Source organism: Monopterus albus, unplaced genomic scaffold (genome assembly GCF_001952655.1).
Source record: "Monopterus albus unplaced genomic scaffold, M_albus_1.0 scaffold166.1, whole genome shotgun sequence".
In the NCBI taxonomy this organism is placed as follows: domain Eukaryota; kingdom Metazoa; phylum Chordata; class Actinopteri; order Synbranchiformes; family Synbranchidae; genus Monopterus; species Monopterus albus.
Genome location: NW_018128046.1, coordinates 376,420 through 401,707, shown reverse-complemented (window position 1 = coordinate 401,707; position 25,288 = coordinate 376,420). Strand labels below are relative to the sequence as shown.

The following is a 25,288-nucleotide window of genomic DNA, read 5'->3' as shown; positions in this document are numbered from 1 at the left end:
TGCTGTTGCATCCTTGTCAACGTTATTATCACTGACAGCAAAGGTGGCCAAATCTCTGACTTTTGTTAAAGAACAACAAATTTTCCTTGAAAAAACTTTGTCCTTCACTTGACTGACTGGTAATATTTGGAGTTGTGGAGTATTTCCACTTGCTGTTTCTTGGCGCTTCATGTGTTTTCAGGCCAAACATGTAGAGAAGATATAGATGAGTGCGTCTCTCAGCCTTGTTTCCCTGGAACGGGCTGTAACAACACACTGGGCTCCTTCATCTGTGGAGTCTGCCCACAAGGATACAGCGGTGATGGAAAAAGCTGCACTCGTAAGTCCTCTACCTCAGAGTTTATTTGAAGAATCAAGAGTTTGATTTATTTCAGGATAGGGTTGTCAATATTCTGTATTTTTGTTATGATTGTAACAATCTCATAAAACACTAGAACCATCAACCTCAAGGATGTAGTGTGTTGGCTCATTTATTCTGATTTCTGCTGTTTTACATCTGTGTTGTTCTATCCCTGGAATTTCTGCATAAATAAGAAACTTCTTGTCATATAGTCAAAGATTACTCTCATCCTTTTGTTTCGAAGGTAACCATGACTCTTTGGTCAAAGCAGTGACCACACCACCAAGAGTACTGCAGGATGCACTGAGGCCCAGACCCCCTGGCCCTTCCCCGTGCAGCAGGAGGCCGTGTCACCCGGGGGTTCATTGTTTTGAGAGCATCCATATCTCTGCAGGCTTTGTCTGTGGGCCTTGCCCTCCAGGTCTCCATGGAAATGGACAAACATGCACAGCAACAGGTGAGAGTGAAGCAGTGCTTTTAATTTGACACTGATGGTGGTGAAAGGACAACAGTGACCATGTTACATGCTGGGTGGAATACGCTGGAATGTGCAGCTATGAAATGTTATAGTCAATATAATTGTTTTTTGTCATGTCCTCTAACTTGCAGTGTCTTACAGGTCAGGGAGCAGATATTCCCATCACGAAATCAAATTCCATCAAGAAAATGACCCCCATCTCCTCCTCGTCTTCGTTGTCTCTCACCTCACCCAGACGACCCCCTGACAGGATGACTAGACCGGACGCCACCTTCTCGACTATCAGGAGAGTTTCTTCCATTGACAGAAAGATCATAGCAACCCCACTGAATCAAACTGCAACCAGAGTCTTTCCCCCAACTGTCTATAGAGGTCAACCCAGTGGTGTGGAGCTGACCCCGCACCTCACCACCAGGGTCAAATTGGGGTCACCATCTGACCATGTGACCTGTGCTGACTCTCCTTGCTTCCCTGATGTTCCCTGTGAACCAACTGAAACCGGGTCCTTTAGCTGTGGACGCTGCCCATTTGGCTACACTGGGGATGGAGTCACATGTAAAGGTAGTGAGTCTTATGATTCCTTCACAACAGTGGATGTTGAGTAATGGTACAGGAATATGTTGGCCAGCACAAAGAGGCAGTGCCAGGCGAAAATTTGCTATTAGTATTATCTGCTGTATGTTTGCTTAGGTTAAAAGGAAGAGAACCGTTCACTATGTATGTAAAAAGGCAAGTAACATGCCCACAGTGTGAGACAAAAACATCTTTGGGCCTGTGATTATGTCATTTTGTGAGAGCTGCATTCTTTTGCAAAGAAAGAGGGTTAAAAGCAACCAAAGGACTCAGATTTGATTCAGATGTGATGTTCTTCCTTCTGGATATGTTAACACCTAAAGCTAACGTGTTTGTTTTGGTAAAATTAGCGACCTATCATGGTCATTATTTTACTGTTACAAAACGTTTTATTCTATTTTAGTTTCCTAAATGATATGGCATTCAGTACTAGGTGAGAGAGAAAGGGTAAATAAATAATAAATAATTTGGTTATTTGTTTGTAGTTTATGTTAAAACTTTATTTGTCAAGTTATGTCTTATACAGCTAAAGAAAAATAGTTGTTAGTGGACTGTCTGTTCAGTGGCCAGCCAGTATATATGTTCCCCATTTGGTAGGTCAGTCTTTTTTTTCTTTGTTTTTTTTTTGAGGTGCAGTTCAGTTTGCTGTATTTTGAGTTTCCTTATCTTTTGTTGACCTCGTTTTAGGGCCCAGTTTGTTTGATATTGATGTTGATTGTATTTTTTTCCTTATTTTGGGGTAAATAAAAAAACCCATCTTTTTTTAAATTTAAATGCTGTGTCCTCTGCTTTGCTGTTCAATCCCTGACATTTTGTATTGAACTAATATGATTTTAATTTGGGAGTAATTTGATCTTGGTGTAACACTGGTGCTTTGTGTCACATTAGCAGTAACCAGAGCGTTCTACTGGACTGACACATCTACTCTTTAGTCAGCTAACACTAGCTTCAGACTGGAGGCTGTATTTTGTACAGTTTGTCCCAACCACGGATCTGTTGTTTATGTTGTCACCAGGAAACAGGATGTGATGGGAGGGGCAAAGAGTGGTTAGTAGAGCGCTACAACTGTGGTGTCAGTTTGTTCTGAGTCTCACTACATCCTCTAGGCTGAAAAGACAGTAGCCTTAATAAAGTCATTACTTGTTAGAGTGTCTTTGATTAATACTGTGTGAATTTATTAAACTGGCTGACTTCAATGGACTCTATGCAGAGTATGTATGCACATTTATTGTAAGTAAACCTACTATTATTTGTTTCAGCTGTGTGCAGGTATCAGTGTGGGAGGAACATGGAGTGCACTTTGCCCAACACCTGCACCTGCAAGGAAGGATACACCGGGTACGACTGTCACATAGGTGAGAACAAGCTACCTTTGATTGTGTGATTTGTTTCTTTTTGTGCTGGAGACCAAGCTCGTTATATCACATCACCCTGGAATGAACCACCACACACACCACATGGTTTCAACAAACTGAACCTTGGAGCACACTGACATGACACGTTACTGTTAAACCAGCTCTATGGGTTTGTCTCATTTAACTCAGTGACTGATTGTTCATCACAGCTGCCACTTTTCTTCCCTCTTAGCTTTGTGTCGGCCTGACTGCAAGAACCATGGTAAATGTGTGAAACCGAATGTTTGTGAATGTCCTGCAGGCTACGATGGGCCCACCTGTGAGGAAGGTAACCTGTACTCATTCATGCCTGTCTATCATGCAAACACACACAAACACACTACTCACAGAATACTGATGCCTCTGCATTACTTCAAACCCTGTGCTGGTGTGTAGCAAACTGCAAGCCACCTTGTCAGCATGGAGGCACCTGTCTGGCCAGAAACCTGTGTACCTGCCCTTATGGCTACGTGGGACCCAGATGTGAAATCAGTGAGATGTGGTTTATGTACTTTGACTGGATGGCACTGAAAACTTAGTGATGTGTTTACAGTTTGTATTGAGATAATACAAATAACATTAAGTTGCAGTCTGAACAGTGTGGTAGTGATACATTCTTTTTTTATTGACTTTGTATTCAGGACATTGAATTTAAAATTAAACAATGACTGAGTTTTAAGTATTGACTTTAAAGGAATAGTTCAACATTTTGTGATATTAGAAGCTGGAAAGACTTTCATGTCTATATGCTAAATATGAAGCTTCAGCCAGCAGCTGTTTAGCTTAGCTTAGCACACAAACTGGAATCTAGGGATAATGGCTAACCACAGTTCCAAATTCTGTCTTCCAAGTTCACTAATTAACATGCCACGGTTTGTTTGATGTACATCAACAAAAGTGTAAAAATGACATGCTGTTTTTTAGATGGGAGCAGTAACTTCCTGGAGTCTTGTCATCAGCGCGAGGCTGCCAGTTTTACAGACTGAACAAATGACACATAACGTGTTGATTAGCAAGCTTCACAGATGCTGGTAGGCAGATTGTTTTTAGCTTTGGACAAAGTAAGACTCATTGTTTCCTCCTGATTCCAGTCTTTATGCTAAGCTGATCAGACACTCATCTAACTTTTTGCAAGAAAACAAATCATAGCGTATTTCCCAAAGTCAAACTATTCCCTTATTTGGGAACATTAAAATGAAAATCAGTTGAGCCATTTGTAAGAGCTATGTATTTGCCAATTTCAGAAGACCAAAAATAACTGGACAAATTCAGCTATAAGTAAACATATTTTATATTTTTGCAGTCAGTGACAAACCACAGAAGTTGGTAGCCCCTTGCTTTCAGAGGCTTTTTTCCATCAGCAGTAAAACACACGAGCATGGTCAGTCAGGAAAATCCCCATCTTTGGCCATAAAAAATGTCTAATTTTGCTTGCTCATACAGTATGTTTTGGAACATTGCCTTAGTGCCCTGTCCTCAAATTTGGGAATTATGTATAACCAGTTCTATGAGTGCTATACAGTTCACCCAACCTGTAGCTGAACATCAGCACCTAAATCTCAGTCACTGTTCATTTTAAATTGAAGCACTGAGATGAAACAAGTGCTGACACATCTCAGAGTTCACCTGTAAATCAGCAGTGTGGATGTTATGTATCAGGTCTAACCTTCAGTGATGCTGAAATTTTCCTTAGATTCATTTCATCAAGTTTTTATCCTTTCATTTTGAATTGTCTGTGATAATCATTTACATGTCTCAGTGGTGTGTAACAGGCACTGTGAAAATGGAGGCGAGTGTGTTTCTCCTGATGTCTGTGAATGCAAACCTGGCTGGTACGGACCAACATGTCACTCAGGTACAGCAAAATAAATCCTACACCTGACACAGCAAAATGTGCAAGCTTTTATATACCGTAGGTTTAAAAGAAAAGCTTTGATTACACATATTATATATGCTAGATCTCACTGTAAGTTGTTGTACCCTCTACAGCTCTCTGTGACCCTGTTTGTCTGAATGGAGGAACATGCACTAAACCCAACATCTGTACCTGTCCCAGTGGCTTCTATGGCTCTCAGTGTCAAATTGGTATGACTGTGATGTGATATTAATATACAGTGAGACATTTTACTGCTCTGCTGTTCTGCCTCAGAGAAAGAAGAATTTGGTCATTTCTCAATTTCAGCCACTAGATAATAAAAGAAGGATTTTTTTAGGTGGCTTCTTAAACAACAAAACACTGGCAATCAGGGCTAATGTGGAACACTGACCTGCCGATTTTGGCTTTTTAAATTAATGCCAGTATAATTAGTCCATTTCTGGTGGATGGAGATCCCTTTCCATAGTTGCATAAAAACAGATTCTAAGTATTGTTACTGCATCTTTTTAAGACAATCTTTCTGGCAAATGAATTATCTGTTTGAAAGCATCATGTTTTTAAATGTTGTAGGCCACCAGACTTTAAACACTGTAAAACCCACAAGAATGTCATTAGTCTGGGTGTCCCACAGAGGTTCACCAGCTGAATTAAGAATTAAATTCAAAATCAATATTTTTATGTTGTTAAAAAATACAGGTCATTTTTAACACAAAAATGTCTGCATACTTTTAAAAATATTAAAGAATTAGTTGCAGGACTGCGGGCTTGTTTTTATTAACAGCATGGTGATTGGTCACTGATTCCTGCAGGCAGGTTCACTTTCTCTCTACACAGAGAGGTCAGGTCCAGGTACAGTAGACAGGCTGTGACCTAGCTAAAGGGCTTTTCCCTTTGTAAATACCAAGCTTAGAGCATCAGGCTAGGATGACTGAGAACTGTAGCCTGTGTAGTTTTCCTTTTGCATTCTTTCCATTTCAGCGTGACGTTTCAGACTTTCATACATCCTGTTTGACATAAATCCACAAGTGATTAAGTGATTAGAGGTAATATCAGTATTTCTTTTAGTGGTCACTGTTAACTAAGATCTGCTTTTCTACTAGTCATTTGCGCAGTGTCTCCTGATATTCTCACAGTTGAAGATTCTTGTACGTTGCAGCTGTGTGCAGTCCTCCTTGTAAGAATGGAGGTCAGTGTATGAGGAACAATGTGTGCTCCTGCCCTGAAGGCTACACAGGAAAAAGGTGTCAAAAGAGTAAGTTCGCTGCCTGTATGGCTGAATGCAGGCCTATTTGGAGTAATGCAGCAATGCCACTGGCAGCTAATAATTCAAAATATGGTGATTCACTTTGTAAATAAATGTGTTCCAGGTGTGTGTGAGCCAGTGTGCATGAACAAAGGCAAGTGTGTAGGACCCAACATATGCTCCTGTGCATCTGGATGGAGAGGGAGGAGGTGTAACATACGTGAGTGACTCCATCTTTAATTCATACACAATCAGAAAATTAGGCTACCAAAAATTAAAGCATCCCATTCCCCACAAATGAACAGGTTTAACACTGAGTATGGTTGTTATATGATGTCTTCTCACAGCACAGGAGGTACTGTAGTTGGAAAGTCAAAGAAAATGACATTTTGACCCTTTTTGCCTTAATATATAATACACATGTTTACAGTCCAGATTGTAAGTATTTGGACAGTTACACATTTTTATTGTCTAGGCTCTTTGGAGCTGTGTCCATGTCAGGGATGCAGTGTGATGGGGTCTGTGCTGAAATATTTGGCAAACTGCTATGTCTTCCTCTTGGTTCCCTCTGTAGCTGTCTGTCTGCAAAAGTGTAAAAATGGTGGTGAGTGTGTGGGACCAAACACCTGCCAGTGTCCCGTTGGCTGGGAAGGCCTTCAGTGTCAAACGCGTGAGTCTGCTGTGATACAACTGCTGTACACTAATATCCTGCAATAATGCTTCAGTTTTTCACCTTAGGTACATTCTAGCCAAAATATACAGTACCGACCGTTAGTGAATCAAATTTAGATTTTACTATTTTCCAGTTTGTCAGGAGAAACTGACCAATGTATATAAAATACAGTTTTTACTTATTTAAAACACGAGTGTTTACACTGCTATCATGTCTCATTTTTTTGGTTTTGTTTAGATTTTTCTCATTTGATCACAGGAAATATAAAAATAAGACCTGATTTGTTAAAAATAAACATCCCGTTATATTGAATTTCTCTTCAGCGGTTTGTAAACAGCGCTGCCTGAACGGAGGGAGGTGTGTGCTGCCTGACTACTGCCACTGTCGGAAAGGCTACAAAGGTCTCACCTGCGCAATTAAAGTGAGAAGTGTGATCACAGCTCCCATACACTACATGACTGTGTGTAGATCAGTGGGAAATGTACTAAGCATGGCTAATGAGGCTCTGAAGCTCTCCTTGCCACAGTTTCTGCCTCATTTATTAGCATGACATTTGAGAAGTATCCATTTCTCTGAAAGATAAATAGGCCTACCTGGTGGTGTCTGAAAACCCCAGAGGATTGTTCAACAGAACTACAGCTTGAGAAAGGGGGTAAAAATATGTTTCATCATGAGGCGGATGGCATGCAAACCGTCCTGCTTTGTTTTTCCACTGTGTTTTCACTGAGTGGGTCTCTGTTTGGAGGATGGAAGGGCTGCACAACCTGCAGAAGAGACAACATGAAGGATCCCTCTACAGTGCAACAATCAGCCAGTAACTGAGACTGGTAAAGCAGTTTATCAAACAGCTGTTGAACAAGCAGAACACAGAAATGTGAGGTCATCAGTCACTGAAGTCCTTGTTTTACTTCTAAACCTGTATAAGTGCCTCTTTAGACACAGTGCTTGTAATGCTAATGATTGAGGTGTGAGGAGCTGATACTTGACTAATACGGGGTGACTGCTCTGGCCGCATACACCCACTACCCCTCATGTTCCTGGAACTTGATTTTAGTACACCCACCTGAGAGGTGGCAGAACTTAGCTCCCAGACCTTCAAAATGGGTGCGCCACAGTGGAAACATACAGAAAACGTTTCAGTAGGGTCCTATAATGGAAAAAGCCCTTTTGAGGATTCTTAAAATCCCTTGCAAAGAGTGACGAGTTATTTTAAACGCCCCTCTAGGTTTTGCAAACATCGCTGACTTATTTTTTTTTCAGAGAAATGGAAGCTGAGCTCTGTGACCTGAATATAATACAAAAGTGTGTTCAAGAAACATAACACATGAAGGATCAAGGTGTCCTTCACCTTGAATATGTTGAATAATGTATGTAAAATCAAATTTTATTGAATTTGTTTACTTTCACAGGCATCACTGGCATAAAGGAAAAGGGATGAAAGAAGCTACAGAATGTACAAAGCAAAGAAGAGTGCACCATAAGCTGTGTGTATGAGAATGTGTTTGTGTACGTGTGTGTTGGTGGATATTAGCGTGGTTTTTTTTTTTTTTGCCCTGTGCACATTGGAATGCTAACGGAGGGGACCTGATGTATTGCACTTGTCTTTTTGTCCCTGTATATCACTACCTCAAAGCTCGAGGCAACACACATCTGATAAATGCACCAGTAGAGACTATACAGATGTATGAGTGTTGCTGCACAGTATTATGTAAAATAAGTGACAAATGAATCAATTTCAATAATAATTCATCCATGAGCTGTAGGTTATTACCAGCAGGCTTTTAGTTTTTCCAGTTCAGCCAAATTCTACTTGTCTAACATTTACCAAACAGATGTGCACTTTTTCTTAAAATAAATGCAAGTGTGCTTCTTAATTGCGCCCGATTTAGATGGTACACATCTAAAACTCATTTTAGACTGAAGACATCAATATGAGTATGTTGCAGTTTAACAGAAATTCTACTTGTGTATTTTTCCTTACTCCTTTTGTTAAAATGTTCTATTCGGCCTGTTTTTAACAGCTGGACTTTGTTCCCATTTACACTGATACCAAACATATCAAAGTGACGACTATCTCTTGGAGTCCTGTGTAGGGACTGTTTTATAGAACCATTTCTGTCATCACCAGATTAAACTGTTAAATAAAGAAAAATGAGCTTTGCTGATGACATGCAGTTAACTCTTTTATTCATTTCATGACAAATTACAGTCCAGTACATAACATATTTAGACAGTCATTAGGTTAGATTTGATTAAAAAAAAAAAAAAAAAAAAAAAAAAAAATCCAAAAAAGGTAAAAAAAAAAAAAATGTAAAAACTACTAATGTTTAGCTTATAAAAATGAATGAAGTCCCTGGCTGGGGTTCAGTGACCTGTGACCTCAGCTGTGTCACACTAGTGAGACTTTTTTCTCTCCTCGCAGCGAGGGCCAGAGAACGGGGGGCGGCAGCGGCATTTGTCGGGAGAGATGCACTTTCCTCCATTCAGGCAGGGCTGAGCACACACAGCTACAGACAAATGAAACAACCGCAAACGTGTTAATCATTTGTGAAAGAGGAACTGTGACTGGAGGGGTTTGTACATTCTAACACCATTAATCCACAGAGGTGATAAGTGTTTCCATGTCTGGGTTTTGTCACGTCTGGAAAAACACTGAGGTGAAAAAAATTCCTTCAGTCAACACCCACAGCTGTAACTGTTTGGCACACTGATTATCTGTAATGTCACTCCTCTCTTCTAAAACATAGTCTGTCCAAAAGTGAACTGAACTGAGTTTTAACAAAAGAGAGGGAAAAGAAATCATGCCTGATAAGTACATTGATGTATATAAAAATGTTTGTTCTTTGGGCCTGTTTTGAACTCACCAGCATGGCAGGCACCGCCCAGCCATCCCTCTAGACAGCTGCAGATTCCTGGAGCCACACAGATTCCCCCATTCCTGCAGCCCTGGGGACAAATTGCTGCGGAACAAACCATAGAGACACATTCTCAGCGTGCCAGGAAGCAGAACTGAGCTTTAACAGTAGGTTACACATGAGAGAAAATGATTCTTTTGCTCTGGCAACTACACCTCAATCCACACTCAGTCTTCAAAGCAACTCTGCCCCTTCAGACATATTTGTAAGTCAAAAATAAACTGCAATTTACTGCCAAGGGTGTCTTATTAGTCACGCAGAAGCTGTAAAAATTAAATGTAAGAACTAGCGAAGGCAGACCTCTGTGTCGCCTCACGTCTGCTTTGTCCCTGGCCATTTGGGTTGAAAAAGTGACACACCGCACAGCCTACAGCCAACGAGCATGCACCTTCTGCATCTGCGTGACAGAAATAAGTCATCCACCAGCAGTTGGCGGTATCTGTATTTGCCATTCAGAAAGGGAAAGAAGTATCGCTAGACTGCAGAAGTCCATCCCTTATCTATGCCGCTTATCCTGAAGAGGGTTTTGGGGGGGGCTGGAGCCAATCCCAGCTGACAGTGGGTAAGAGGCAGGGTACACCCTGGACAGGTCGCCAATTATCTTAACTAGCTGCATGTCTTTAAGAAGAAGCCGGAATACCTGAAGAGAACCCATGCATGCAAACTCCACACAGAAAGGCACCGAGTTCGAACCTGGAACTTTCTTGGTGTGAGGCAGCAGTATTAACCACTGCTCCACAAGACTGCAGAAGTATAAGTTATAAACAAAACACCTCTCATTCCAAACAGCTGCTGTTTATAGCTGAAGGTGAAAAACAAGTAGAAATCAGAAAATGTGTGAAATAATGGATATTACAGCAACAGGCTAAGGAGGCTTTCCTGAAACGTTCTCCTGCATTGATTTGCTCAGATCAACAGCCAATCAGAGTGCCATCTCTCTCAATGACAAGGCCTAACCGCTGATGTCAAATCGGCCAAAAAGCCACCGCTGGTCCCCGGCGGTGGCCAACAGCCGACCATGGGCTCAGTGTGTCGGCTGCTGCTGATGACTAGCTGCAGCTACCTCCAGCTGAGACTCCCATTTGGTGACTTTGACCTATGGTGTTAATAGGGTAATCGGACATGACTTTAAACATACCCTCCTGGCATTTTGAGCCAGTCCAGCTTGAGGGGCAGATGCACTTGACCACTCCATTGACAGCGATGCATTCCCCTCCGTTCCAACATCCTCCATCACATGTCACTGCAAGAAACAGATACAAATCACCTCTGCGATGTTAGATGAGATAGTTTTATCTATCTTTAATTATTGTTGGCAGTATAGAATTGGAAATATTTAACTCAGCCTTCATTCCTAATTCTTTAAGGTGAGTCCTCCTGTATATAATTTTGACTAAACACCAAAATACTCAATTTAATGATTTAATAACATTCTCTGTAATGTTATCACTCTGTATGATTGCATGAGCCAGTACTTCCCAACCTTTAGGGCTGGATACATCAATTATGATCCCTCAACTTCAGTTACATATTATGTACCCCTATATAAAGGCAAATATTACAAACAATCATTTTGTGTGTTTTACTTCTTGGTTCCTGTCTAAGTCGTTGTCTTGCAACTCTTCAGATATAGGTTGTAGGAGTCTCGACCCTAAGGTTGAGAAACACTGTTCTAAATGCTGAACATATAGCCGTGTAATTCTAATTGGAGAAACACATAACCCATTAATTTAGTTTTGATCCAGCTTATTTCTCACACATAAAAGTTGTTCTTTGTTGTACAGGTTGCTGGAATTTTGACCTCTTGTCAAAAAACATGACTGACTCATCTTTTTTGCTGCAAGCTCACTAAACTACTGCTGCACTTTGAGCAGTTTTGTTCCTGGGAACAATGCTGACTGTCTGTCTTTCTGCTGTATGTCTGGTAAAAGAGGGACACACGTGGGCTGGAATGCATGGATACAGTTCAGAAAAATACCAGATACATAACGTCAGTATGGAATAGGGTTAGAATACATGCCTAACACCATTTAATTTCCAATTCATGGCGCATAAATCCGGTTACCTTTGTGACAGTATCTTCCTCCAAATCCAGGAGCACACCTGCATTTTCCAGGGCGAAGACACTCTCCTCCATTCTTACACTTGGGATAACAGGTGGCTGTATTTAATCAAAAACACACAGCATTTTGGTAATCTTTATTTTAAGATTATTGATGTCAGATATATCAGTTCACTGACTGATGCCTGCAGCTCTAGGTTACTGAAAGGCTATGACAAAGTGTGTTGAGCTTAATGAGGCAATCTGATTTGGAAGAAAGGGGTTTTGTCACTCCAACAGCACTGAAGCTGCTCTGGAGACACTTCACTAAAAAGTGGAGTTGATCCTTTAACTTGTCACCCATCTATATTTCTATAAGCAGTGGTTCTTCTACAGGAAGATGACTATACACAAATACAAAGGCTGGCTCTTGATTAACAAACAAATTAAACATAGGCAAAAGATTTGTAACATCACCATACTGGCAGGTCTCTCCTTCATAGCCTTTGGAGCAGAAGCATGTGTTGTTGCGGATGCAGATTCCTGCGTGTTTGCACGGAGGGTCACACTTCGCTCTGGGGTCGAACACGAACCCGACCGCGACGCCCCGAGGCGCGTCCGAACTCGCGGAGCAAACGCAAAGAAGCGCGACAAAAGAGGCAAGAAAGAGAACCGCTGAGCCGAGACCCACAGAGCCCATGGTCATTGTGTAGACAGACACAGACGGATGAGGTTCTTACAAAGTACCCAGACTTCACCACGCCGCCCCCGCTGTTGGACACGGTGGAAGTTAGAACCGGGGGAGTGTCTTGGTGTGGGGGGCTGGCTCAGGTGAGGTAAGTTTACAAACTGGCCACAGGCAGCTAGCTAACTCACAGGGAGCTAATATTTGGATATATAGATAATATGGCGACTTTTCTTAAAACACTTTTCATAGAGTAACAGCGGTAACTTTTTAACACTAACTAGCAAAGTTAACTAAAAATGTTAGGCTATACGATATGCTAACGCTAGCAACGCTATACCCTGGCTAGCTAAGCTAGCTAGTTAGAACAGTTTCTTCTCTTTCTTCATCCAGAATAGGGGCATTGACCTAAGAAATAAAGCAAAAAATGCTGCAAAGACAATCCAGGGTTGTCCACTGGGAGCCAACAAGCAGCTGTGTAATTATTAGTGATGGGCAGATGAAGCTTCATGAAGCAATGAAGCTTTTCACCCAATTGGTTCACTCCAGCGCAAAGCTTCTTGAAGCTTCATTTGCTCTAGTAGGACATCTACTGGATGCAACAATATCAGTTGGCATGAATTTGAAGTGTGTGGCATTTTGCAGAAAGCCTGTGAATAAAACTGTCAGCAAAATAAAGAAGTATGCAAAACATGTATATTGTAGTGATGGCAGTATACTGTGTATATACATATATACTGGCAGTATGGAAAATGATTATTTGGAAATGATGAAAATGGAAATGATTATTTACAGTGAGGTGAGGGTGGTTGGGGTTGGGGTATGGACAATGATTGTGCTTTTGTAATGTTGAGGTATGGCCAGTAATTATGGTTTAGGGGACACATCATTGGTTTTTATTTAAAAACAACAGTTTCTCCACTGGGGCAGGTCTTAGGCGATTTCTTTTTCTCCATCAAACACCCACATTTTGAATGGAGACTGAGGGGTTTATATCGCTGTCAAAACTCGCGGCAAAATCCGAACCACTTCCTGAATCAGTCACGTGGTACAGCCGGGCAGCGAGGCTTCGGACGGCTTCAGCTCCTCACCTGAATGACGCAAGCCTCGATACGCGCATCGCGGAAACGCCCCCTCCCCTACTCGGCACACGCTTCGAAGCCTCGATACGGAACGTCACATCACTAGTAATTATCCTAAATGAAAAGCTGGTCAGTCAGTACAAGCTCCTGCTGTGCAGCCAAACCTCAACACTCACAGAACTTATTTTAAATTATAGTGGAGATCCCAAAGTTTTGAAGACAACAAACGTGATGTCACTTATTAGTTTTTTGTTTGTTTCAATTTCTTTGTTTGTGCCTCTTTTTTTTTTGCTTTGTAGTAGTTTTGTAATCTTTGCGGTTGTTTTGATTGACTTCCCAACACTAAACAGTCATGTCAAACAGATGCTCTGGCCCAGTAAACCTATGTGGCCCTGGGCCTGTGCCCAGTAGACCTACTCAGTAATCCATCAGTGTTCTTATCCATCCTTAAATGCCTTCAGTGAGACATCTGATCTGTCCAGTATTTTTTTTCTGCAGCATGACCAGTCAAAACATCCAGCCAGAGTGATTAAGAGCTGTCATAGGCAACCAGAATAACCAGTTGCCCTGCGCGAGATGGTCTGGCCTCCACAGAGCCCTGATCTAAACATCATGGAGTCAGTCTGGGATCACATGAAGAGACAGAAGACACTGAGAGGCAGCCTAAATCCACAGAAGAACTGTTGTAGGTTCCCCAAGATGCTGGAACAACCTACTTGCAGCCTAAATCCACAGAAGAACTGTGGTAGGTTCCCCAAGATGCTGGAAAAAGTGTGTGCAGGTGTTAAAAGGTGAACTGTTGCAGTAGGTGGTCACACAAAATATGGATTTGATTTATGCTTGTTACTCTGAATTGCAGTGATAGACTGGTGACCTGTCCATGCTGTACTGGGATCGGTGACCTTGATAAGCTGTGTAAATAATGGATGGATGGGTGACTGTCAGAAGGTTTAGTTGTTCATAATGTATGTTCTGTAGTGTGTGTCTGCTCCATAAAAGAAGGGTGAAACCACAGCCAGTTCAGTGTCACAGACAGGAAACAGCTTAATTGTGGAGCCATATATCTTATTATTTTCAGAAAGCAAGACCTGTTTTAAGATGTGAGTTCATATAGAGCACATGTGGAAAAGCCATTTCCTTTTACCTGGTGAGAGGAAGTGCTGGGTCTAAATGAACTATGGGGTGAGGGGAAGGTCTGCTGTAATGGCAATAACACAACTGAATTAGTAACGGATGTGGCTGGCTTCTCTGCCGGGCCTCTGTACAGTTAAACCTGCTGACTGAGAGCTAAAAGTAAAGTAGTAGTAGTCCATAGAGTTTTGTTTGCTTTTGCTCCAAAAGGTACTCAAGTCATTTTTCCATGAAAGGAAGTAGTCTGTAACTGTTCAGGCACAAATACTAACCTCTGTATGTTTGCAAACAAATTCAACCTGAAACTCTGAGGTGGCAGATTCAGTTTCAACTAAGAACCAATAAACAAGACTTTAAATCATCTCTGCTGCTCATTCATTGTGGCCCCTGTGTCTGAAATAAAAATCAGACAGTTCATCTCTGGCGCCGACTGCAACAGCAAACACCGATTCCAGAGCCGGTGTGTTGTACATTGGTGAGTCCAGTCGTGGCAGAAAGACAAAGCTTTGAAAGTGGTTCTCATTGTCTGGACAGCTTAGACTGAGATAATCCAGTTTTGTGACTTCTAGTGTAGAGCCAAACAAATGGTGAACTTTAGACTGGGTGGTGGTGAATTATAGACACAATTATTTGACTAAAACATATGCTCATTAATGTACTGTACTTGAAGCATTTATTATTAGCTGGGGTTGGGATTTAACATCTAGTATGTAGTGAAGGGCAGGAAAACACCGTAATGATGGTCATCAGAGGTTAGTTATAAATGATTTTGGTATCAAAGGTAGAAATAACAGCTGTGTGATAAATTGTCTAAAAGCAAATGACACAAGAAAATAACTGAATGTTAATGACAGTCAGAATTTTGGAAGATACATACATAAATGACAAATACTAGAAATTTTAATTCTCACACTGGTTATGCCACATCAGCCAATTTTTGGGTTTTAGATTAAGCATGTTGTATGAGGATGCCTAAGTTAAAAAGTGTGGAGGCAGAATAAGTCTTGTAACAATCCAGAACAAAATGAAATTATGTCAAATATAACAATGGTACCCTACAAATTTAAAATAGTTTAAAATGAATGCACTGTCAGTGTACAGCATATTGTGTCACTTACTTACATTTTAACCAATATACAGTATATGCACCTTATTCAAATTGTGCAAGCAGAATGGCTCAAACTAAGGGAACACATACTTAACTGTTTGTGTTGTACTTTTACTGTTAGGACACGTATTCTAGTGTAGCTCTGGTCCAAACCACTGACCTGGATCTCAGTCAGGAAATGAACTGGGTCTTTAACGAATGCAACAGATGTGAACATACCGTGATACACAGGAGACAGTGTGTGTTTCTAGCCCCAACAAGGAGCCTGTACTGAGTAGCACAGTGACATACAGTACAGTACAACCAGGACAAGGTATTGCAGGTAATCAACAGAAAAATAAGATTCTGGGAACAAAATGTTATCGTTGCATAATTTTTACATATGGATGGAAACTTTGTTAGTGATATTTAACAATATGAAACAAACTGTAGTCTTATAAATATAACCAGACCAAAAAGTCTAATCAGATAGTTTTGTTTGTTCTGGCTTTGTGGTTATTTGTTGGACCACATATATATTATTTTGCATTGGAGAGCGGTGTTTTTTTTGTGTGTGTGTGTGTGTGTGATGGAACCAGTGGATGTTGATGTTGGTCATTGAGCTGGTCTTGCCATTTATTCAGTAGATTGTTTCAGAGCCACCTACCTCGACAATAACTGGCTGCACAGTCACTATTTCCCATGTACCACCCTTAAGACAAATTTCCATTTTAGTGCTCCTACCGGCAAGGCTCTAAGAAAAGAAAGACTTGTCGGTATCTCGTTTGTTAAGTCTGCCTAAAATGTGACGTTCTACTGATTTCACCATTACAGTTGTAAAAACATTTGGCTGCACTTGGGGGCAATAATCTAGAGTTGAAACAATTTATAGGTCAGTGCAAAAAGCATAAACAAAACATTTAAAGATGTTATTTTGGGCTCTGGGAAACCACAATAGATTTTTTTTTTTTACAATTTTTGGATATTTTATAGACTAAACTATGTTGTGCCCTAATAACAGTTTGATTTTTGGAGGTATATGTCCGACTTCAGCGAAGCATTATTTTAATTACCACATTAATATAAAACTATATATGAATGTACTTAGGCAGGAGTGAAATAAATTGTTCACTAACAGTTTTGAGATGGTCAGCAGAGCTGTGAGATACTGTAGTTTAGCACCACCCAGTGTGTACAGACATTATTACAAGGACATCAATGGGGGGAAAACCTTCAAAATGAGTCATTTTATTTTTAGATTCATGCATGAAAAACACAAAACCACTGTGTAAATGTGTAGATGTTAGGTAGTAACAGAACGGTATTCATATCTACATTGTCATCAAATATCAAGAAGGGCTGAATCACAGATTACACTTTTTTTAATGATGACTGTGTAGTAATAGTACAAAATGTCAGAAAAATATCTTCCCTGCGTGATCACAAAAGAAAGCCTTTGATCAGAACTGAACTTTAAATAAAAGTTGGGCATTTATGTATTATAGGCAGACAAAAGCAATTCAACCTTATACAGCCCATGTTGTGTTCAAGCATTCAAGAAGACACATCTGGTCAGTTGCCAATCCAAAATGACACTATGCAGTAAAAGTGACAAAAGGACATCATACTTTCAAGACAACTTATAATACAAGTTCAAGATGCAGAGTGGATTAAAATAGCAATGACATCAGAGCTCACAAAAATAGGACAACATTATAAGGAAAAAAAGTTACAAACAAGTCCTCATTCTTGACAGGTGTGATGAAACAAATCAGAAAGAAAGTACATATTTTAAACTTAAACACTGTTTTTCACAGTATTTGTTTGTTATGCCAAAAATTGATTCAATTTGTTTTTTTTATAAAATGTTGATGTAATTGTCTTCATACTTACTTTTAAGTCACCCAAGTTGTATAGAACCTTTTCTCAGAAAATAAAGAACTTGGAGCAAAAAAACAAGCAAACAAAACCTCTCCAAAAAAATGACATAAGACAGCATCCATTTTACACTACCTCTCAATATCAAGAATTATATTTCAAGAAACCAATTACAAAGAAATGAAAAGGGTGGGGATGAGAAGTGGTTAGAAACTGCTCAGTGGTTTTTACTGTCAAAAAATCATGCACCTGTCACAGCCTAGTTAATGTGTTTTTATTAAACGTATTTAAAAGCGGTGTAGGATAGTAGGGGCAGTAGCAGTTGCACCATTCCCACTGTACTCGTACAGCATACTTATTAATTTAAGGATCAGACTAAAGTGCACTGTATCTGAAACTATTGCTTTCATTAATTTAATTGCTGAAGAGTATACACATGATGAGAATGGCTTTCAGAATGTGAATTAAGTTGTATCTATCTATTTTGTTGGCACCAGGGTCAACAATGACCACAATCCTTGAGGCAAATCCTGCAAAATTCTGACTGTAGCAGGTAAGTTTGTCTGCTTTTATCAGCCTGTTTGACAAGTAACCCACCATAAGCAGAGGTTTTATAGCAAAATATTCATCCTAAATATAACATTTGTAATGTAAAAGGAAGAAAGTGGTTGGGTATTTAGGAATGGATGAGCCAGTGTGATTGACTTAAGAAATGAGATATCCCTGTCCATTATTCCAACGTCAAAGATTTCCTATGTGCACATCAGCCCAGTCAACCTCTGTGAGAACCTCGGTTACAGCTGGATCCAATGCCCAGGCTCACTTGCTCGCCTTATTGGTAGACCTGCACATGCCCGTGCATGGTGGTGGTGTTTCCTCCACAGTCCACATACTGGTACATTTCCTGGGAGACCTGCTCCGCATGGCCAAAGTATGTTGTTGTCACCGTCACCCTAAAAAAATAACCAGAATCAGCGACCACGCATCAGACATGAAGGTGAGAAGAGATGAATTGTTCAGGCTGGTGTGGGCAGTGTGGGTGGGAAAAGTGGATGAGAAACTGCTGCTCCTTAACAGCTTAATTAATTTCAGTAGATGAGAAATATTTCTGTGGGGCAGAACCTTTGGATTTAAATCTAAATATGTAGATCCCAGGAAGCACCGGTGGTGACTGTGAATAAATATATAAAATTATATTAGCTTTTTCACATTAATTTGTGATATCATTGTGAAATCATGACCTTGGTCTTTGGGTTTAGACTGCTGGTGGGCCAAAACATTTGAAGACCTTTGACTGTGGGAAATTATAACAGACATTTTTTCACTATTCTTCTGGCACTTTAATCAATTATTTGTTTTGTCTATAATCAATGGTAGAAATAATGGTCTTTTGCTGTTTTTCTCATCCTTCCAAAATATCTAGACAGCCTGGGTTTATTTGTAAAATAAAGTCCTGTCATCAATTTCTGTCACCCTTTTTATAGAATAAACACACTGTCTGTCTGTTAAAAGCATCCAACTGAAGCTTGTAACACACAAGTACTCACAGGTACACTCACACGTGGCCTTTAGGGCATTCCAATCCAGATGTAAAATGTTCTATTACAACAGTAGACTTTAGGTTATTACCCATTTCCACTAAAATCTAGTCTAATGATAATTGGCTAGAAAGCTGTTATTTGGCTTTTATGGCAGAGGATTAAGTCAGCTAATAAACTTGTTTCTGCCCAGAGAAATGTTTGCATTGCTAAATTTAAGGTCTGCTTTTAAGTCAGCATCAAATATGAACAGTAAGTAGTCCACAGCAGAAGGATGTTTTTCTTTTTTCCTGGCAGCTCTTCAGTATGTGTTTGCAGATGTTGAAGCAAAGATGTTGAGAAGCTCAGCCATGTCTCTTATGACAACTTACAGGATAAGCCATACTTACTGCACTATGACCACTATGTTGTGAACTTTTATTGTTGGCAAGGTGCAGTAGTCGCTGCAAGAAAACAAGAAACTGAAGATTAAAAAGAGATGACCTGTAGAGAGTACAATTTGCAGGATATTTTGTAAGGCACTTACAACATATAATTTATCTCATCTGCAATGATGGTGGGAACTGTGTAGTCAATCTGCAATAAACAAACAATATTAGACATGAACATATTACACATTACTGCTAATTAAATGGAACCTAATAGGGCTGCATGATTAATCATTTTGTGAGTGTGATTTAGATCTCTGTGCGATTTCAGTCTCTCATGACAATAATGCTGAGTGAGATCCCTTGCATCAAACCAAGCGCTCCCTTTTCCTCGCTATGCTGCGTTAACCAGTAACTGGAACTAATAACCACAAAGTGATTCATTTCCACTTCAACTGCTATTCAGAACTAGGTGCACAGGGCAGGCAGGGCAACCTTTAAAAAATAGTTGCAGGAGGGCACAGAATATCTTTCACAATGTCAAATATGTTGGATTAGTTTTTGAGTCAGTCTAAAACTCATCATGAGATGTAACACATTCCTACTATTCCTGCTATGAGTGAACGCAGCCTAGTGAGGGGAGTGCTCGGTTTGTTGCAAGGCATCTCCCTGCTAATGCAAAAATTGGAGAATCATTGTCATGGGAGGCTGAGATCACACAAGAAACTAAATCATGCTCACAAAATGATTAATCATGCAGCCCTAGATCCTAATGTACTTTGATATGTTTGCCCTAAATTCTGTTTAATCAATGGTCAGTAGTGCAAAGTAGTACCAAGGTTTACAATATCACAAGACTTAAAGACAATGAGGCTTTATTGGGGCTTAAAACATTGGTTTGAAGTGTGAATTTGGCAGAAGTACAAGTATCATTTTTCAGCAGTTACAATGAAAGTGGACCAGAGGTTCAGTGCATTCTACACCGTCTTGCCTAGAAAAATTAATTCACCGTTTCCCATAGAATGACATTCTTCCATTAAAAAAAAAAAATTATATAGTAATGCTACAGTGCTGTTACCATAATTTCCGGACTATAAGCCGCACCCACTAAATTTAAGACGACCAAACGTTGTACATAGCCGTGTCCACGTTCTAACATGATATTTCGACAGCCAGATCGATCGCCTGTAACTTGAAAGCTGCATCATATGCATTTCGTCGTGTGTTGTCCATGATGAGGGTGTGTGCACGAAGCGAAAAAAGTAGCGGCTTATAGTCCGGAAAGTACTGTAATCTGACATGTCCCTTCTGCACTAGCTCTCCCAAAGAAGCAGCATGTTGGCTGCTGCCCTCCTCCTGCCTCTCTCTTCAGCTCTCTCTCTTCCTGACCCTGCGTTGCTGCTTCAGCAGCAGTGGTAGAAACCAATAAATATTTGAAATGAATCAGTCGGATCAGTAATCACACTGGTTGGACTGATCAGCTTTCCCACTTGTTTTTGTATATTTTCCTGGACTGAGGGCCAAACATTCAGTGTCAGAGTTTATGAAATGGCATCAACTTTATCCATTTGCAGAACAGTTCATATACATGCTATATACAGCGTGCTGACCTTGTCAACAGCTATATTCTGAAATTAGCTGTATTCTTACTAAGTTGCTAATAACATATTAGAAGAGTTGATCTCCGTGATTGACAGCGTTGTGTTAAATAACAGACACAGAGAGGAGGAACTGTTCACAAACAGTTCATTGTCATGGTTGTCGTGTGTGAGAGAGAAATAGAGCGGGGCACGGAGGGGCTACATGCGCTACGCACAGTGCTACATTGAAATAAGATTGATCCTATTTTAAATCAATATGTGGTGGTCAATGTTGATATTATGGCAACTCACACGAATAAATCAATGTATGGGAAACACTGGAAGTTATTTTCTTACCAGACATGAATTTAGAACTGCCAAATCTCTGTGTAGTTTTTCTTTGTGTACAGCAAGAAGTACTTGGACCTACCTGCTGTTCATCCAGCATAAGGATCACTGTGCTGTTGTTAAACTTGGCCTTGCCTATCACCGTCTTAGAGTACTGCACTTGCGCTGTGATGTTGGTCACAGATATGGTGTAGTAGTTGTTATTGGTGATGTTCAGAGTGCTCTGGATGGGAGAGGTTAAAAGGTTAAAATTTTGACATTCTCCTGCAGTTTGAGAGAAGCATAGCTACATAATCTTACTGTAATGTTTAGATAGACAATTCGTTTTTCCTGGTCATAGGAGACATAGGCCGACTTCACTCCCACATAGGAGAGATCAATGGAGCGAGGGAATAGGAAGAAAACGGCCAGGCCACACAGCAGCAGGCAAAGGACAACAGATATGGTGACATACAGCTTTCTGCAAGAGAGGGAAATTTTTTTTGCTGATAAGTTCAAAATCTGCCATGCTATAGTTTCTTCATAAAACAGCCAACTCGGTTTTCCATCATGTATAAAAAAAGAGCTGTGTGCTGACTCACGTCCTGCTTGGCCTGAGCCTTTGGTCGCTGTATGGGATCAGGGCCACGAGCTGATTCTCTTGACCTGGTGTAGAAGGAAAGCTGTATCATTTTACTGTTGCACTGAGGAAAGATTATGTTCTGAGGTTTGCATTATGCAACTCTGCTGTGGAACCCAGTCCTGAACAAGCTGAGTTTTCCCCATTATAAATTAGATATATTAACAGTGACTGGTTTATTCTTTATCCAACAATACAAACAACCAAATAAGTAATAGACTGTAATCTTTATAGATTGATCTTGTAGATTCCTATCATCATATTACAGGATCTGTGGATACAGTTGTGTAAGTGTGTCTCAATATTACATCAAGCCACCAGCACATGTAGGTGCCTGGCCCACTTGCCAACTTGTGTACAAGAGGTCTTGATTTAAATGTTTGCTTTAATAATTTCAGGATATAAAAAAGGGTGTTTAGATGATTTCACAGCTTTGATTGGCGGCCGCTCCACCTTTGCTAGCTACTACACAGAAACTGATTGCAAAATGTGTCACAAAAGCAAGATGGCTGCCCCCGTGTTCACAATATTTTGGCTTCCTGTTTGCATAGTGGCAGGAAGAGGTGGCATGTTGTTCATTTTTATAGACAGTCAATTTTCTGTCAAAGTTTGAATATTTTTGGTTATTTCACATAAGAGATTTGTTTGTTTTTGTCCTTGCTTTTCTCACAAATCTAAGTTGTGTTTTTTGTACCAATCAGAGTTTAGCAGCATTTACATCTATATGTATAGAAAGTTGTGCTGTTTGCTTAAATTGCCACACACAGTCCTGATGAAGGAAATTAGCAAAGTTTTTAACTATTGAACTTTTAAGAAAAAAAAAATATTTTTAGTTTATTTAATCACAACTATTTTATGTTATAGGGAAAGTCTTCAGGGGCTCTTCGCTGGGTAATAACTAATATCCAGAACATTTTACCTCGTGGGATTCTGCCGGTGCCCTGACATGTGGGGCACGTCACACTGTCACGTCCAGTGAATTCCACATAAGGGAACTGAGAAACATCGCCATTCTTTCCATCCTCTTCTGTCTGACTGTTTCTGTACTCTCCAGCAGCCGTCAGCACATCTTGACTCTCGTCTCTGTGCTTGGCCAAGTGTGACTGGGACTTGCCCATAGCTGCAGTTGTCTGTATACAACAACACAAAATACAGCATGAATAGAGAGGCAGGCTACTGCCCTACACTGTAGATCCAGTAGGGCATGACCGCACAGCCATTTGAATGTGAAAATAGACCTGGATGGATTCCAGGAAACATTTCACAGTAGGAAAAATTTCAACTGGTGCATAATAATTCAAAAATATTTCAGCTGGGACTTTAAGTGTGACGCTGGACTGTGACCTCTGTTTAATGAGTTTTTTCTTGTTTCTTACGAATTGTCTGTTAATTTTTGAAAGTTGTATAAGACAGATTTTTTGAGTTCTTTCAATACACTTGTGTAGTTACCTTAAAAAAATCTTTTGACACTGTGTGTGTGTGAATAATAATAATAATAATGATGATGATGATGATGATGATGATGATGATGATGATGACGATGATGCATTTTCTATTCCCTTGTTTACAGAGTGGGCATGAAGCAGGTAAACCCAGTAATGCTGCTAATGTGATTTGTGGTTTTCAATAAAATACCAAAAATTAAATATTTCAGTTCATGTGTCTTTTCTGAACAATTTCACAATACCATGATAATATTGATAACTGTGATCATTTTGGTCACTATAATTGTAATATAAAATTCTCATACAATTTCTTTTCTACTGGGGAATTCAACCTTGCCTCAAAGATGCCCAGGCCCAGAGGCAGCAAAGCAGCTGCAGGTCATGCTTCTTCCACCCCACTTCTCCTTTGGAATGATGTTTTTATGTTGGTATGTGTTTCATCAGTCTACAAAACATTATCCCAGTAGTGTTGTGGAGCGTCACGGTTCACTTGAAGCATGCAGTGATGTGTTTTGGAGAGTCGTCCCTTCCTGCGTGGTGCCCTAGCATGGACACTATTCCCCATGCAATACCACGATCTTGGTACAGTAGACTCACGTCAAGCTAAATAAAGGATCTTAATAGTAGGCATGCCTCTTACCGCTGTCTTGATAGGCCAAAGTTTGTGTTGTTGATAATTGCTAACACCGTGTAAACACGGGAAAACATACTGAAAATAATAATAAATGCCACAGTCAAACCACAGGCTGTGGCACAGAGACACCGTTCAGGATGTCTGGTGGTGTCTCTACGGCCTAGGCCGCCATGCTGGGAGACAAGAGCACTACGTACTGGTCGGAGGAAAACGCTTATATCCGCTTCGTTCTTACCGGCAAACGCCATTAACGGAGTCTGACTTAAATGACTTTTGCAACATATTCGGCTAAACGTTATTTCATGTCAGCACGTTAATCTGACATTTAATAAACACATCGCTCAAAGAGACGGCTGCTCTGAAAACCAGTCCGAAGCCACGCCCATTCAATACCCCGAACACTTTAAGCTAGAGTATTGCTAGTATTTTGTTAGCTAACGTCTTACCTGTGTTGTGTTTTAGTAGGACCGTTTTGCCATTCGTTGTATCGCGCCGACTTGTTGTGGTTCACGAAGCTATGAGCAATGAAGCCGATGGAAACGCCCCCTGCTCTCCTCATTGGACGGACTCGTTTCCAACGTGGATGCGGATTGACACATTTACAGTAGCACACAGGGTAGACTACAATAACAATACAATAACAAGACTGTAGGAGCACGACACGAACTGACTATAAGGCCACTATGTCATATTCCAGTAATTTCTATAGAAATAGTAGTGGTGGAGAGATACACAAGTATTTACCTGAGGTCAAGTGTTTTAAGTGAAGGTGCTGCTTTTAGTTTTTTGAAGTGGTGGAAGTCACCCGCGTTTACTCTAAGGTTTTGAGGTATCTGTACTTATTTCCATTTTCTGCTACTTCATAAACTAGACAAGGCAAATATTGTACTTTTTACTTCACTGCAGTTTTTATAACTATAGTTGCTAGTTAATTTTCAGAACCAGATGAATGAAAAATTAAAATATAAGACCACTAATCCTCAGTGGGAAATCCACAGGCAGCGTGTAAAGTATTGTACTTCAATTTATACTGCAGGTACAGTATACCACAGAAGTGAGTACACCCCCTCACATCTTGTAAATATTTAAGTATATCTTTTCATGTGACAACACTGACGAAATGACACTTGGCTACAATGTAAAGTAGTGAGTCTACAGCTTGTATAACAGTGTAAATGTGCTGTCCCCTCAAAATAACGCAACACACAGCCATTAATGTCTAAACTGCTGGCAACAAAAGTGAGTACACCCCTAAGTGATAATGGCCAAATGGGGCCCAAGTAGCCGTCTTCCCTCCCTGGTGTCATGTGACTCGTTAGTGGTACAAGGTCTCAGGTGTGAAGGAGGAGCAGGTGTGTTA

At 40.3% G+C, this 25,288-nt stretch overlaps 3 protein-coding genes and 1 long non-coding RNA gene across 6 annotated transcripts in view; 2 read left to right on the top strand and 2 right to left on the bottom strand.

The window, feature by feature from the left end:
• vwde (von Willebrand factor D and EGF domains) overlaps nt 1-8,727 on the top strand; it is a 33,932-nt gene extending 25,205 nt beyond the window's left edge. For both annotated transcript variants that reach the window (XM_020615591.1, XM_020615590.1), the window contains exons 19-31: nt 182-319; nt 585-797; nt 960-1,379; nt 2,651-2,746; nt 2,979-3,074; nt 3,182-3,277; nt 4,545-4,640; nt 4,775-4,870; nt 5,818-5,913; nt 6,029-6,124; nt 6,479-6,574; nt 6,901-6,998; nt 7,987-8,727. In XM_020615591.1, coding sequence (XP_020471247.1) covers nt 182-319; nt 585-797; nt 960-1,379; nt 2,651-2,746; nt 2,979-3,074; nt 3,182-3,277; nt 4,545-4,640; nt 4,775-4,870; nt 5,818-5,913; nt 6,029-6,124; nt 6,479-6,574; nt 6,901-6,998; nt 7,987-8,001 — 1,652 coding nt within the window. In that variant the 3' untranslated portion in view covers nt 8,002-8,727. The remainder of the gene's footprint in view (nt 1-181; nt 320-584; nt 798-959; nt 1,380-2,650; nt 2,747-2,978; nt 3,075-3,181; nt 3,278-4,544; nt 4,641-4,774; nt 4,871-5,817; nt 5,914-6,028; nt 6,125-6,478; nt 6,575-6,900; nt 6,999-7,986) is intronic.
• Nucleotides 8,728-8,887: 160 nt separating this feature from the next.
• seraf (Schwann cell-specific EGF-like repeat autocrine factor) lies at nt 8,888-12,714 on the bottom strand. The gene is made up of 5 exons (XM_020615558.1): nt 12,011-12,714; nt 11,558-11,653; nt 10,631-10,735; nt 9,442-9,537; nt 8,888-9,084 (listed from the first exon to the last, which is right to left on the bottom strand). The coding sequence occupies exons 1-5, from the start codon at nt 12,237-12,239 to the stop codon at nt 8,972-8,974; spliced, it is 639 nt and encodes a 212-aa protein (XP_020471214.1). The 5' UTR covers nt 12,240-12,714; the 3' UTR covers nt 8,888-8,971.
• Nucleotides 12,284-14,775, top strand: LOC109968915 (uncharacterized). Its single transcript, XR_002276202.1, has 3 exons — nt 12,284-12,369; nt 13,799-13,985; nt 14,160-14,775. It is a non-coding gene; the product is annotated as an uncharacterized LOC109968915 (long non-coding RNA).
• Nucleotides 14,776-17,042: 2,267 nt separating this feature from the next.
• Nucleotides 17,043-24,510, bottom strand: tmem106ba (transmembrane protein 106Ba). Of its 2 annotated transcripts, none has more exons than XM_020615580.1 (8): nt 24,375-24,510; nt 22,769-22,979; nt 21,812-21,875; nt 21,531-21,690; nt 21,313-21,453; nt 19,461-19,510; nt 19,324-19,377; nt 17,043-18,349 (listed from the first exon to the last, which is right to left on the bottom strand). In XM_020615580.1, the coding sequence occupies exons 2-8, from the start codon at nt 22,965-22,967 to the stop codon at nt 18,229-18,231; spliced, it is 789 nt and encodes a 262-aa protein (XP_020471236.1). In that variant the 5' UTR covers nt 22,968-22,979; nt 24,375-24,510; the 3' UTR covers nt 17,043-18,228. The 2 variants fall into 2 exon arrangements, with proteins under 2 accessions (XP_020471236.1, XP_020471237.1); XM_020615581.1 differs by lacking the exon at nt 24,375-24,510 and adding an exon at nt 23,935-24,302.
• Nucleotides 24,511-25,288: the final 778 nt, after the last annotated feature.